The 14,778-nt window shown below is 43.8% G+C and overlaps 6 protein-coding genes across 6 annotated transcripts; 4 read left to right on the top strand and 2 right to left on the bottom strand.

Annotated features, from left to right (window-relative positions):
- Positions 1–952: 952 nt before the first annotated feature.
- On the top strand, positions 953–3,022 carry SAMD00019534_042040 (hypothetical protein; the record flags this gene model as incomplete). Its single annotated transcript, XM_012900709.1, has 1 exon — positions 953–3,022. The coding sequence occupies one exon, from the start codon at positions 953–955 to the stop codon at positions 3,020–3,022; it is 2,070 nt and encodes a 689-aa protein (XP_012756163.1).
- Positions 3,023–3,561: 539 nt separating this feature from the next.
- Positions 3,562–4,178, top strand: SAMD00019534_042030 (hypothetical protein; the record flags this gene model as incomplete). Its single annotated transcript, XM_012900708.1, has 4 exons — positions 3,562–3,633; positions 3,708–3,811; positions 3,875–3,974; positions 4,038–4,178. 4 exons carry the CDS (start codon positions 3,562–3,564, stop codon positions 4,176–4,178), a joined length of 417 nt encoding a protein of 138 aa, XP_012756162.1.
- Positions 4,179–4,347: 169 nt separating this feature from the next.
- On the bottom strand, positions 4,348–5,265 carry SAMD00019534_042020 (hypothetical protein; the record flags this gene model as incomplete). The annotated part of the gene is made up of 3 exons (XM_012900707.1): positions 4,348–4,513; positions 4,660–5,041; positions 5,256–5,265. 3 exons carry the CDS (start codon positions 5,263–5,265, stop codon positions 4,348–4,350), a joined length of 558 nt encoding a protein of 185 aa, XP_012756161.1.
- A 2,262-nt stretch (positions 5,266–7,527) lies between these two features.
- On the top strand, positions 7,528–8,443 carry SAMD00019534_042010 (hypothetical protein; the record flags this gene model as incomplete). Its single annotated transcript, XM_012900706.1, has 2 exons — positions 7,528–7,889; positions 8,008–8,443. The coding sequence occupies 2 exons, from the start codon at positions 7,528–7,530 to the stop codon at positions 8,441–8,443; spliced, it is 798 nt and encodes a 265-aa protein (XP_012756160.1).
- Positions 8,444–8,579: 136 nt separating this feature from the next.
- On the bottom strand, positions 8,580–9,355 carry SAMD00019534_042000 (hypothetical protein; the record flags this gene model as incomplete). Its single annotated transcript, XM_012900705.1, has 2 exons — positions 8,580–8,847; positions 8,919–9,355. Coding segments are annotated over 2 exons (705 nt in total), but the record flags the coding sequence as incomplete, so codon positions are not given.
- Positions 9,356–10,724: 1,369 nt separating this feature from the next.
- SAMD00019534_041990 (hypothetical protein) lies at positions 10,725–14,595 on the top strand (the record flags this gene model as incomplete). Its single annotated transcript, XM_012900704.1, has 4 exons — positions 10,725–10,972; positions 11,056–11,189; positions 11,297–11,551; positions 11,633–14,595. Coding segments are annotated over 4 exons (3,600 nt in total), but the record flags the coding sequence as incomplete, so codon positions are not given.
- Between the last annotated feature and the right edge of the window lie 183 nt (positions 14,596–14,778).

The raw sequence follows: 14,778 nt of genomic DNA, 5'->3' as shown, positions 1-14,778 counted from the left end.
CTACCTTTACCTAGATTAATTTATTTGTGCCAGAGACACAGTGATTGATTTATTGAAGTGGGGATGGGGTGTTGTATATCTACAACTTGTAGATAGTTTAATATTTATATTTTTAAAACAATAAATGATTATTTATTAATAATTAAACAATAAATAATTTCAATGCTGTACAAATACTACAAAAATTAAAAACAATAAACAAAATTAATATATATAGTGTGAGACAGTCTACTTCAACCTCCCAACCTACCTCTTTGGGTTTGTAACTGAGGAAAGCAGAAGTGGTAAGCCGCCATTGGGTGCCCAAACTCCGAAACTATTTATTAGACATCGGTCCAGGCTCAAAACAAACAAAAAAATAAATATAAAAATAATATATCAAAATGATTAAAAACAATTTATATCTATCTATTATTATAATAATCATAATTACAATATTTACCAATCGATCAATATCTCAAATTTTGGAATTGGGAAATCAATATCAAAACTATTATGATATATCTCATCGAAGACCATCAATAACAATGGAAACAATGAGTCCTGTTGACAAGGGAGGTATATTACACCTCTGACCCTCAATTTTACTTTGGAAATCAATATGGTATTAGTATCAAACCTCAGAAAAGAATTGAATTGCCAGGTGATATCATATCTTATTGGTTTTGATATTTATTCTGTCAATTCAATTCTTTTCTGAGGTTTGATCAATTCTAAAAAAAACCAAAACACACCTTGTTTGTTTTCTCAAGTTTATTTGGTACATCTTAATCTTATATATAACATATAATTGCGATCATTATTTATTTGTTTAGTTAGTAAGTATGTGAAGTTGATTGTGTTGTGCACATGGAGTATCAACTCGATCAAACATTAGACTAACACCTCAATCAACTTAACTCAACTCAACCCAATCAACTCAATCAATCAATATGACACACAGCACAATACAATGAGACTAACAACAAGTTTGATTATTACATTGATTTGTATTATTGGTTGTGTTGCAGTATTGGATGCTCAATCTGTACTCACACCAAAGAACTTGGCAGGCCCTCCATCAGAGTTTGAAGGCTTCGCATTGCCTGATAGCAAACAGGTGGCACACAGATCAAACTCGGCACTGTCACCAATCACATTCACAAAGAGCAGGACATCTGGAAAGATTGAATGGATCGCGAACATCCCCGTCGACACTGATCACGACTTCACCCTGAGCATCATCTCCAACTTCACGTCCGAGTTGACGCTGATTGCCACCCCGCCCAAGAAGGGCTGCCCACGAACATCCCTCCATCACAACAAGCCTATCGTCTCATCTGGCACCTTTGGAATCGATGGCAACACCATCCCATCGACCTCATACCTCTGGGAGAAGGCAGTCGTGGGCGAGTGGACGGTCAAGGTCACCGCACCACACTCACTCCTCGAGAATGAGCACTTCACGCGCCAACTCTCTGCCAACTCTCCATCGGCATTCTTGCTCGCTCTGAACCCAAGCGAGTTTGAGATCTACACCTACTTGGAGTCATACACCAACCTGTTTGTTGGTCAGCAGGTGCCTGTGCTCGCAATGCTCACCAGCAACCAGGAGGAGTTGCCAGTCGGCGCTCGTCCAATTGGCTACACACCATCCCCTCTACTGGCTACCAACGTATCGGCTTCAATGATTGTGATCACGCCACAAGGCCAAGAGACCAACGTGCCAATGTTTGATGATGGTCTACATGCTGATGGTCAAGCCAACGATGGCCTCTACGGCGCATTCCTGCAGCCCACAACACAGGGCAACTACGTGACCTCTGTAGTCTTTATCGGCACATCACCACAGGGCAACGGATTGTTTAGAACGACTCAACACCTCATCCCCATCACCACTCAGTACGTCACACTCAGTGGCAACGTCCAGGCAACTCAAACATCCGACGAGCTTGTACTCAACTTTGAGGTGGCCTCTGCCGAGCAGAATGCGCCCGCCGTTCGTCTCTACTCTGAGGTGCACGGCACCAACGCAGCCGGCCAGCAGGTGCCCATTGCCTGGGTGCAGGGCGTCACCCCAGTACAAAAGTCTGTCGATCAGCTCGTGATCCAAGCCCTGCTCAACAACAGATGGATCGCTGCAGCCAATGCCACTGCGCCATTCTTTGTATCCAACGTCATTGTCTCGGACATGTCCACCTTTGTCCCATTGAGCGAGAGTGGCACCACGCAATCAGCCGTTAAGATGGCCGCCAACTACATCGATGTGCGTGCTCTCCAATACGATCCACCCCTCAACATCATCACCAAGGAGATGCGCGATGGCAAGATGCCAAAGGAGTTGGCCGATCGCTATGGCAAGTCCAGTACGGCCACAGGCAACGGCAAGCTCATCCTGGTACACGGCTACTGTGCCAAGCTCGACCCATTCACTCTGGGCGACTTTGAGAACTACGCCAGCTTCCGCGACTTTAGCCAGAACCGTCCAACCGACACGTTCGCCAAGATGATCGCCGACTTTGCCGCCAACCTCACCGACGGCTTCTCCTTGGTGAGTCACTCGCAGGGTGGCCTGGCCTCCCTCCACCTGGCCACATTCTACCACAGCTACCTCGACCTCTCGCTGGCCTACGAAGGACGTCTCATTCAGTCGATGGGCTCGCCATACCAGGGCACGGCGTTGGCTGGCTCTCTGGCAACGATTGGTGGCGCCATCGGCATTGGATGCTCATCGAGCAGCGACATGACCCTGGACGGCGCAGCACTCTGGCTCAACTCGATACCAGCAGACAAGCGTGCATTGGTCTACTTCACGACCACACAGTATGGCACCGGTGCATTGGTAAACTATTGTAACCTTGCTGCCAACAGTGTACTTAGTTGGCCAAATGACGGTGTCACCGACTCTGATCACAACTTCCTTCCCGGAGCCACCTTTGCCAATCACTTCAAGGGATGGTGTCACTCGCCCGACCTCCACTTCCCAGCACAATGTACCTACAAACAGAACAACGATGAGTTCAACTCCAACTCCATCTGGTAAGCCATTCCTTTATTCATTCATTCATTCTTTGTACTATCATTATCATCCATGTATACATACATTGATTCGATCAATCAATAAATCCAATAATTTATCTCCAACTTCTCGGTTTGAATGATCGAGTGCATTTGTTTGAAATGGCGCCAAATTTCAAATTCGAACATACCTTGTGCTCAAGTTGATTCAATAAAAGACATTCATAACAACTACAACAACAGATAGATACAGATACATATAGATACAGATCAACTATGGCTACAACTGCAACATCATCAAAGACATTGAATATATCACATGATAGTAGAGAATGTAGTACAAGTAGGAATGATGAAGAGATGATGAGGATGTTGATGAGTGAGGAGGATGGCCAGAGAATGACAAAGATGCGTCTATTCTTTGATCTTGTAATAGAAAAGTCTTTATCAGAGTTCACATACCAAAGATTCATAGATTGTTATAACAACACAATAAACAACAACAGCAACAATAATAATGATAATAATACAACTGGATCAGACAACAATGACAACATCATAGACATGAATGCACATAAGCCATTGTTGACAATAATACACTCTACAATCTGTAAAACTATAGCCGATAATGTAAAGGTAATATATAGATCAATCAATCAATCAATCATCATCTGTACTCTTACTAATGTCGCAGACGACAATTACAACAGAGGGAGTTTGCAGAGATTTGTAAAGAGAGACAAGTGGCTCCATCACTTTCACAACTTGAACAACTGATTAGAGAGCAACCAATACTGCCAAATGGAAAGCGATGGTAAGATAGTTATAACATAGTTCATGGATAGTCCAACTGACACTCACACAATCAATCAAACAGTCCATTGGGAAGTTACACGACTCCAGAAGAAAGGACTCTGTCACAGACCAACCATCTGAAGCAGGTGGAACTGGAGAAACTGAGAGCCGCCTACCAAAAGGTAAGGAAGACCTCTTGCACATGGCCAAATGTGCGCCCATCACTAACATCACCATCACAATAGCTGTCAACTGAAAATGAGCAGATTAATCAAGACATTGCAACACTTGAGAAACAAAAGGATGAGACATTGACACGACTGGAAGGCAAGGCCAAGGCACTCTCACTCCTGATCAAGTCGTCCACATCATTGGATCAGAAGTAAAGAAGAAGAATAAAGTTAGCCAATCATGTACATATTATATAGTATACACTCCCTCATCATCCATTGGATTGAATGACTCTGAATGAATGAATGATTGGGGATGATTATTGGATTACCATCATATCGGGTGGATGTGATCTTTATTATAAACTACTCAACAGAAGATGATTTAGTTCTCCTCCTCCTCGGCTGGGGCGTTCTTGGATCTGGCGACCTTCTTGGCACGACGACCTGGCTTGCCACCGGCGTATGGCGAGTTGGGGTTCATTCTGATGTGCTTCTGTGAGTCGACACGGACCAAGAATGAGGCAACGTCGACCAATTGCTTTCCAACACTGTATATGTATAAATCAAGTTCGCAATAGTTGATTGATTGATAGATTGTTTAATTGATTGATCGAATGTTGTCCAAAGTGATTGATGAATGATGAGTTAGTGAGTGATTAATGACATGCATGATTGATTGATGTTTAAAACATACCAGATGTGTCTACCCTTGATGAGGACACGAGCATGATGGATGGACTTGGCCAAACCAAGCTTGAAGACCATAGTCTGAAGACGACGCTCCATGAAGTCCTGGGTCTTGAGGTTCAGAACGTAATCGAGCTTGTTCTTGGACTCATCCATGACACCGAGTCTGTGGAGACGACGGAGAAGGGCAGATCCATCGAACATACGCTTTGGATCCTTCTCGTCGAGCACAAGAAGCTCTCTGGCGGACTTACGGATCTTGGCAAGGGCGAGCTGGACTCTCCAGACCTCACTCTTGTTCTTCAGACCGTACTCTCCGACGATCTTGAGCTCGTTATCCAGACGCTCCTTCTCGAAAGGACGACGTGGGGTGGAGTTGGTTTTGCTGTCTGTTTCATTGTTGTTGATAGTTGATATCCTATGTTAGTCATCCTGTATCCATCATCATACATTCATTCAATCTCTTGTTTCATTCATTCATTCATTCAAACGTTCGATCGATACATCCTGTAATCGTTCCTGCTGTCACATCATCATCTGTTCGCTAATGAATGAATGAATGGCTGTCGTTGACACTTGATTGGATTGATACACTACAGTTACGGAGGGACATTGTGTATGATGTCTGTGTAAGTGGGCTACAGAGAGGACTTGGTAAAAGGAGGATATATTATGCGCGAGGGCACCATCTATCCCTGACGACACTCACACTCTCGCTCAGCTGCAACATTGTGTTGATTGCAAAAAAAGAAAATAAAAATTAATCAAAATATTTGACACACCTCTTTCTAAACGAACTTCCATTGTTCACACTTTGGGTCTCTATTTGGAAACCAAGTTTAGATGACAACATTGAGTTGAGTTGGCATTGTAATTTGTTCCAAATACATGGCCTGTTATGAAGGGCATGTATGTCAATCAATCAAACAACGATGATGGATGTTGGTTCGACAAATGGACTGACGCGCTGAACTGGCCAACTTGATGATCAATCGGGTTGGTCGAGCTCGAACGAATAAACAATCCTATACTTTATTCAATTGCTTGGTTAGCCTCTCGTTGTTTTGTTGTAGTAGGAACCTCTTCCTTTCTCGAACAAAGTAGAGTGAGACTAGGAGTACGGTTAGGACACCGACCTCAAAGAAGAGGATGGTGGACGTGACTCGGCCACTGTCCGTGCAAGAGTGGTGGATGATCTGTGCGCGGTCCGACTCCTTGATCATGCACTTCAACGAGTTCCTATATCCTGTCTTCCTGCAATAGTTCTCGCCCATCTCGCTGTCGGAGCACTTTGAACATCCTTCGAAAATTGCACAAGATGTCAATGTCGTTGTGTCGACGCCATCCGTCTCGCTCCTCCTCCTGTTGGCAGACAACTGTTTAAGTTCTCCTTCATTGTTCACATCCTTTGCAGCTGTTTCTGTAATATCATTGTTGTTGCTGCTGCTGCTGGATGAAGATGATGTACTGCTGCTACTGACACTACTGCTACTTGTACTTGGACTGGTACCTCCTGCATTCTTATCTGTGACACCGATACGAGGTTGTGTGTGTTTGTTGTTATTGTTATTATTGTTAAAGCTACTTGGATTCGGTAAGGGTATGAATGAGGTCGATGATTCAACTCCAATGATCTTCAAAGGGTTGGATGATGGTGGTGAGCTAGTATAGTTGGTACAATAAATGTTAGTATTGTGGCCCTTGGTGAGGAGTGTAGGTATGTCGGTGGGCAAGGCACCTACTTTTCAATTGACAGCCTATTGATGTTAAGGTTATTATTATTATTATTCAGGTTATTATGATTATTATTATTATTATTGTTGTTGTTGACAGTATCTAAAGCCAACACTAATATACATGTATTATCATTCAATGACCTTATATTGAATGATGCAATATTAAATATAAGTAATATATATATTATATAAATATGTGAATGTTGTCTCATCATTCTATCTATCTCTATTTATCAACGTCTACACCTTCTACTTCTTCTTCTTCTTCTCTATATATAATGTATTCTATCTGTCTATATATCTATCTGTTTGTTTGTTTGTCTGTCTCTATTGGTGATGCTTCAAGTCTTATTCTGAGTTTGAATTGAACTTGAATTGAATTGAATAAGAATGAATGAATATTATCTGTTTGATTTATGAATGAATGAATGAATGAACGAATATACACAACTCGTGTGTATCTCTTTGGATATATATATATATATATAATAATAATAATAATAATATAATACAACAAACAGTACAACAGAGATTACCTTGTTTGTATTAATAGGTATACATAATCACACACACTCTCTCTTAACACATAAACACAAACAAGCACAGCACACAACGCTTTAGAATTAGGGTAGGGGTTGTGGTGTGACCCTGAGAGAGTTTTGACACAAGAAGTTAAGTGTTTTTTTGACTTTGTTCCTTTATGATTGAAATTTCCATCACGACAACATGGTGTAGACTCAAAGCGATTGTTGACCTTTCCGTTGACTCTTTGGGAAATCGATAAAGAATAGTCCCCCATACAAAAAAATATTATTTGTTTATTTATTATTTATTATTTGTTTAAATAAATATCAATATCAAGTTATACTTATACTTATTTTTAGATGATAATACATGTGATAGTTGATTATCTGTTAGTGTTTACTGTTCGTCATAATTGCATCGATCGATTAACAACCGATCAATGTTCCCCTGGGAGTACAGCGCCTTTCAAAGTTTGTCGTGGTTTGTTATTGGGGCTAATTCTGAAACAGTTGTGCTTGCCCCTCTTGAGTTTGAGAAGTGAACAACCAAACAAATAAAAGATGATGACTGTGAATGAATGATGAATAGTACACAACAACAAAACATCAATAATAATGAGTATCATCATAGGTAGCTTAAGTAATAATAATAGTATTGGTAGGGTCACAAATGTGATTGCTCCACTTCTCGTCGGTCATTTATACAGGTACACTACTTCTAAACGTCACTATGTTACGTGTAACAACAACAACAGCAGCAGTAGTAGTGGCAACATTATCAACCTGTTGCATCATAGACCATTAACTCAAACATCTACATCGTTTGAGACAAGTCGGCAACAATACAAACGAACAACATCAACATCATCATACCTGACAAGAATAGACACAGACAACACTGGACAAAGACGACACTTCCTATCATCACTACTATCTTCACCAACTCCTGTTAGGAAGCAAATTACAAGAGTACTCAAGTATGTATAACCATCACAATCATTCAATCAATCAATCATTGGAACTATCCCAATCAATCACTCGATCACTCACTCACTCGATCACTCACTCATTCAATCTCTATCGAACAATCAATAGCTTCACACCTGAACAAGTGTTCAACATCGTATCGAACGTTCAATCGTATAGGGAGTTCTTGCCATTCTGCTTGGACTCGCGTATTACACGAGTTGTAAACCCTGCTTCATGCTTTGAAGCACAGTTGACAGTGGGCAGTGGCAACATCAAGGAGGCATACACGTCACGCGTCGAGTTTATGAATCCAAGCTTCATACAGGCGTCGGCCGTCAACTCTGAACTGTTCATGCATCTGGTGTCGCAGTGGCGGTTCAGGGCCGGCCCCACGCCCAACACCTGCACGGCCGAGTGCTCCCTCGACTACCAATTCAAGTCCAGCTTCTACGCCGCCTTCATGGATCAATTCTTTGCCTCATCACTTGACACCATGGTCGACGCCTTTGAGCGAAGGTGTACACAAGTCTACAAACATGGCAACAGGCCGACCCTCTACTGATTGATCAGTAGGCATCAGATGACCGTATTAATACAAGGTTGTTTAAGGGTTTATATCCAAGATTGATTGATGATCGCTCCAATGTCGTCTGTGTCTTCTTCGTCTGAATGCATGAATGAACGATGTATGACTACTTGTCGATCTTGAGGATGGGCAACTGATCGAGATCCTCCATGTCCTTGAGCACCTTGGAGGTGTTGTAACGCAGCTTGTGGAATGTGTCAATGTCGACTTCGAATGTCCTCGTCACACCCTTGCTATCAGTCATCTCCATCAATATGATTGGATTCAACACTCTTGATGTGAAGCTGCTGCTAATCACTACATCCACACGCCACTTAAAGCCAGCCATCTGAGGGAACAGAATCTTGTCGCTTAACACCTTCTCAATGAGGTCCTTACGTCTAGACGTCTTGGTTAGTGCGTGCAACTCACTTAATCAATCAATCGATCAATCAAACATTCTAATACATACAGCTTGTTGTAGACCTTTTGAAGATCATCGATGAATGTAGTGGGCAGCTTGATCTCTGTTAGGTCCGAGACAAAGTACTCGACGCTGACTTTGGTCTTGATGGCCAGCTTGAGTATGTAGTAGATGCCAGTGAAGACGATTGAGGAGATGTTGGCGTCGGTGGCCGAGGCGGCCGTGTTTGAGGTAACGGCGCTGGCCTCGCTCGTCGTGTTGATCTGACTGAGCTGATCGTATATATCCTTGGCAACCTTGTTGAACATGCCATACTCTTGTTGATTGGCGTCGATCTTCTTTGCCTTTAAATAGTTGGCCACCAACGATACGATCTTTCTACAGAATGCCTGTTCCAGCTTTGGTACCAACGGCAGGATATTCCTAATCTCTGTTGGTGTTGTATATCCCAAGAATGATATCCTATCCATTATTGTTATTATATGTTATATGTATATGTTATATGTATATGTATATTGTTATATTTATTTGATTGATTGTATCAAAAAGTTTGGGACTTGATCATTCATTCATTCTTCATTCACAGATTTTTTCAAAAGTTGTGTGATTTGAAGAGTCTTTGACTCTTTCGTGGTCGTCACTCCACCATTCACTCTCACTTTCAATCATACATGTGTTGTAATCAATATTCGATGTTCATTGTTATAAGATTGATTTGTTGATGGATGGGTCACCTTATTATTATTATTATTATTTGTATCAATTAGAAGAGCAAACTCAAGGTCATGAAGTGGAACAAAGACAAACACAACAGACAAGTTAGTTTGTAATATCTTTACATGACTTTAGTTGATAATGATTGAAGTGAATGGAGTAATCGAACATACCAAAAATGAAGGAGATATCAATTGTTATGGATGTATTCACTCAATGTGTATCTTATTCAAACGATTAGATATTGAAATTGAAGTGGGAGATGGGTGAAATTTGAAAGACCCATGCACAGAGGAACAGTTGTACCTGTTTTCGGGCATAGGAATCGCAAAAAGGTCCATCCGAAAAACAACAAAACGCAACTCACAATAGACATGCACGCCAGTGCAAAGTTCTCTGTTTCCTTCATTCACATAACCTTCATTAGTTGGGTTGGCTCTAACAGTTAGTTTATTATTAAACATTGTTGTTGTTCTAGTAGTAGTAGTAATAATAATAGCTAGTCAATAGATAATCATATTAATACATACAACATAACACATTAATAAGTGTTTTAAACAGATATACATAGTTTTAGACATTTGCATGCCTCACCACTATTGTGTGATTAATTGATCGATTGATTGATTGGTCCAAGATAGTCAGTCATAAGTGTGTGTGTGGTGTGTTAGTGTTAGAGTGTTGACAGACACACAACCCCCAACAACTCAAAGCAATCAATCAGAGAGCAGGGATACCACAGTCCAGCAGTCAGTCATTCATTCAATCAATCAATCAATCACACTGTGTCCTAATCTCCACTGCCGTACCATCACCAACCACACCCCCATCATCACACCCCTTATTACTACAGCCCATTGACACCTCTATACTCTATCTCTATCTCTACCAGCACAATCATTCATCATTGTCATCATCATCGACCAACTACCATTGTCATCCATCACATCACATCACAATTCATAAATAACCTTGTCAACCATCCATCCATCCATCCACCAAAGTTATACATCTTAGCTCTTCAAGCCCAGCCCACATCCAGCCAGCCAGCAAGCCCACTCACTATATCCATCTATAACTATAAAGCACACACTATCAAGCAAGGCTCATTCAATCATCTCTATTCAATCATCCATTCAACCATTCATTCAATCAGATATACATATACAGTCAGACAGGGACAAGGACAAGGACAAAGAAATGAACATATTCTCATCATTGATGAAACCAAAGAACAAGTTCTCTTTGGAGAATTTGAAGTACCTTTACACGACATTGGTCAAGAATCCCGTTATTACACCAAGTAACTCTGGTGTAATTGTCGAGACATTGAGACAGATTGCAGAGGTACTGATATGGGGCGATCAGAATAACAACTCATTGTTTGAGTATGTATTATATCCCATTCATGTGACCATGCAATGGCAATGGATGCCACTCATTCACATATTGACTCTTCGCCACTCTACAGATTCTTTCAAGAAAGAAACTTACTTGGCTTCTTTGTGTCGATTCTCGATCAAAAGACATCATCCTCAGTGACCATTCAATTGCTACAGACATTAAGTATCCTTGTGGAGAATCTACGAACTCAATATTCAATATGTATGTTTCCACGTGTGGCGTGGCTCGCCACCCTCGCCACTCACTCGCCACTCACTTTGCCACACACTCACTAACTCACTGGCCACACAACAACTCCACACATCTAGATTACTTGCTATCTAATAACTATATTAATGAGATCATTGTACACAAGTATGACTTCTCATGTGAGGAGGTGTTGGAGTTCTATATATCATTCCTAAAGGCATTGTCACTAAAGTTGGACAAGAATACAATCAACTTCTTCTTTAATGATGCTGATAAGGACTTCCCTCTCTACACCGAGGCAATCAAGTTTGTCAATCATAAAGAGACAATGATCCGCATTGCCGTAAGAACCCTAACACTCAATGTATTCAAAGGTATGTTTGTTTCCACTCGCGAGTGTGTTTGCCACGTGTTTCCAACATAACTTTGGACTAACAAACAAACAATATATATAGTGCAAGACGAACCAATGCGATCATATATTATCAAGTCTACAGCAGTACCATACTTTTCAAACATTGTTTGGTTCATTAGGAAGGAGTGCGCCAATCTGAATAGGGTGCTACTGCGCACGACATTCGATCGCGTGGCACATTTGAACTATTGCTACGAGGAACTGACCGATCAGTTCTACTACTTGCACGATATATTCAACTTGGGCTTCGAGTCAATCAACATGGTGTTGGCCGAGCAATTCATTCAATACCTCATCTTCCCTCTGCTCATTGGCAGCGTGATTGATTCGGGTCCGGGCTTGGGCTCCGGCTCGGTCTCCGGTGTCCTCACGCTGGAGGACCGCCTCGAGCCATCACTGGCACTCTTCCTGCTGACACAGGTGTTCCACATCTTCACGTATGAGCCCCTGCTGGACACGGTGGCGTCAGCGATCGCCGCGTCGAGCGCATCGCCCTCGTTGCTCATGTCGGCGTCGCTCTCTGCGCCACCCCCACTCTCCATGCTCAGCAGTCAGCGACGACGCTACGACAGTTTCAAACGATTCTCATCCTTCCCCAACCTGGGCAATCTACTCAACAATCAACCGCCAGTCTCCCCGAGCAAGAGGAAGAGCTTCTCTCTGCGCAAGAGTCTGAGCACGCTCACTCTCGAGAAGTTTGGCATCAATCAGATGCATCAATCCCAACAACTCCTTCCCTCGCCACCCATGGTGGATACCACCGATGCCGAACAGGCCCAGGACAAGACCTTGGTGTCTCCAGACTCATCATCACCCGCACAAACGACTACGACAGCCCCCGCTACACCGCCAGAGCCGGCATCAGCGCCAAAAGAACCATGGACATTGATGGATGATGGTGGCGAAGATGAGTTGGACTCAAGCCTATCGACGCCAAGGGGCGAGGCACTGGTTGGCATGAGCAACGACTTTGCTCAACGACTGAGGTGTGAGTTATCCAGCTCGATCGACAGCGAGTCCACGATAATGAGTGGCGACAACAACAGCAGCAAGTATGACAGTTTGAAGAAGTATGGCAGCAATAAGAATGAGTTCAAGGAGACGCTGATCGACCTGATACGCAATGACAACGAGACGTACACCGTCATCTGCATGTTGTACTCGCTGCTCAAGAACAACAAGGTCGACAGGAAGATCTTGCAGTCAGGCGGACTGCTGCCCTACCACCTCGCCAAGGCCAAGAAGCTACTCGAGGGCTTGCTATCACCTGACACCCTCTCAACCACGGCCGCCAAGGCAGCAATGTCCAAGTCACTGCCCAACATCTCATCTCACTATCGATCGCGATCAGAGTCACACACGCGTCTCGTCAGCATGTTCAATGACGACGATGCACCAGCAACGCAACAGGAAGAAGCCAACAATCGCGAGGAGATCTTGTCAGTGTTGGCACTGCTCAAGAGGCAACACCAACAGATGAATGGCGGGGCGATGGACCAGCCCTTCATCTCGACCACCATCTTCAAGTCGCGCGTCAACAACAATGATGACAGCAGTAGCAACGGCGGCGACGACCAGTTCGTGCCCGTGCCCGACTCAAGCCAGACCGACTTCACTAGGAACCTGATCGACATGCTATTCCTCGTGTTGGTCAACAGCAATCAGTACCGTGTTGTCACGCTCCAGATGACCCTGCTGCTTCTCAAGGAGCTGGTGTACTCGCCCGAGTCGCCGTCCAAGCTGACTGAGAACCAGCACGCCCTACTCGAGGAGGCATATCGCATGACCACCAATAACCTCAAGGACTGTCTTTCGCTGGGCAACATCGCCTCGGTGTTCCTCGAGTTGTTTGAGGACGAACTGCGCACGTACCGCCAGATCGACTTTGATGCGCTGATGAACGACATTGACCTGCTGCTGCCAGTTCCCGACACGCCCGTGCCACGACTTCCACTCTCGCGTCGCCTGCCATCCGGTGACCAAGAGAGGACACAGCGTGCCATACAGCAGTTCTTGGTGTTGCGTGAGCTCAAGTATACTCTGCTCAGACGCAAGGACTCGATGCTGCCGTTGAAGCAGCCTCAGGTACCAATGGTGCGCGAGAAGGACCTGTTCAATCTAAACACCGAGCTGTTTGACATCATCCACTACTACCAGGTGGTGCCACAGCAGTCTGTGGGCCAGCAGCCATCGTCCGCCAAGACCAAGGTGCGCAAGTGCGCCGTGCTCTTCCATCACATGCTGCTAGATGTCGATCCCAACAACGTGGTGACACCACCCAACAAGCGATCGGGCGTCTACGGTGTGATCACACATATCGCACCACTCCAGCGCTTGGAGATTGAGACATCGCATCTGGACCCGACGATCCTGCGAGTGTTCAGCCACCCGACGCGATGGAACGTCGACATGGGATTCGATGATGAGACCAAGTGTCAGCAGGTCAAGTCGCTGCTGACCACGGCCAGGGACGACATCCGTTCGATCAAAATGCGACAGATCTATTCACTGCTTGGCGAGCGTGATCCATACGACGACGATGGTGATCAGCAAGAACAAGAGGCCACAGCCACAAATCGTGTGATTGTTCCAATCGACGCGTCCAACTCACATCCACTGGCATTCCTCGGCAATCAAGACAACACAAACAATGAGGACGAGGGATCGGTTGGCGGTGATGATGGTCACCTCGAACCCAACCTGCTCACAGAGAGGAAGGCAGGTCCCAACTTTACATCATTCTTGAATGATGATACGGGCGACGACGAGCTACTGCAAAAGTACCGAGAGCTGAGTCGTATCTCGGACGACACATTACTTTCAAACAGAGGAGTCGATGGCAACACGTTACTACACACATTGATACCAACAGGAATAGCATGCAAAGCCAGCGAGGACCTTGTTGTGAACAGCAACCTTAAGGAGAATCTGATCATTATCAAGAAGGAGGAGTTGTACAGCATTGGACTAAGCAGTGGAGGTGGTGTCGACCATGGACGACATTCCTGAGCTTTCACATGCGCTGATAGTCCTTCTCCAGCTCACTCAAGTACGACATACACATACACTGGAAGTCCTGGTGTTTCCTTCTTCTTCTTCCTCTTATAAGCATGGTAATCATGTATAGTAATAAACAGCCAAGCCCAAGGGATAGGATAAGATAAAACATATGAATGGATAAGATTA

The sequence above is a fragment of the Acytostelium subglobosum genome, assembly GCF_000787575.1.
Source record: "Acytostelium subglobosum LB1 DNA, scaffold: scaffold7, whole genome shotgun sequence".
Lineage (NCBI taxonomy): Eukaryota > Evosea > Eumycetozoa > Acytosteliales > Acytosteliaceae > Acytostelium > Acytostelium subglobosum.
Note: the sequence above shows the minus strand (reverse complement) of the source record. Positions and strands in the feature narration are given on the sequence as shown.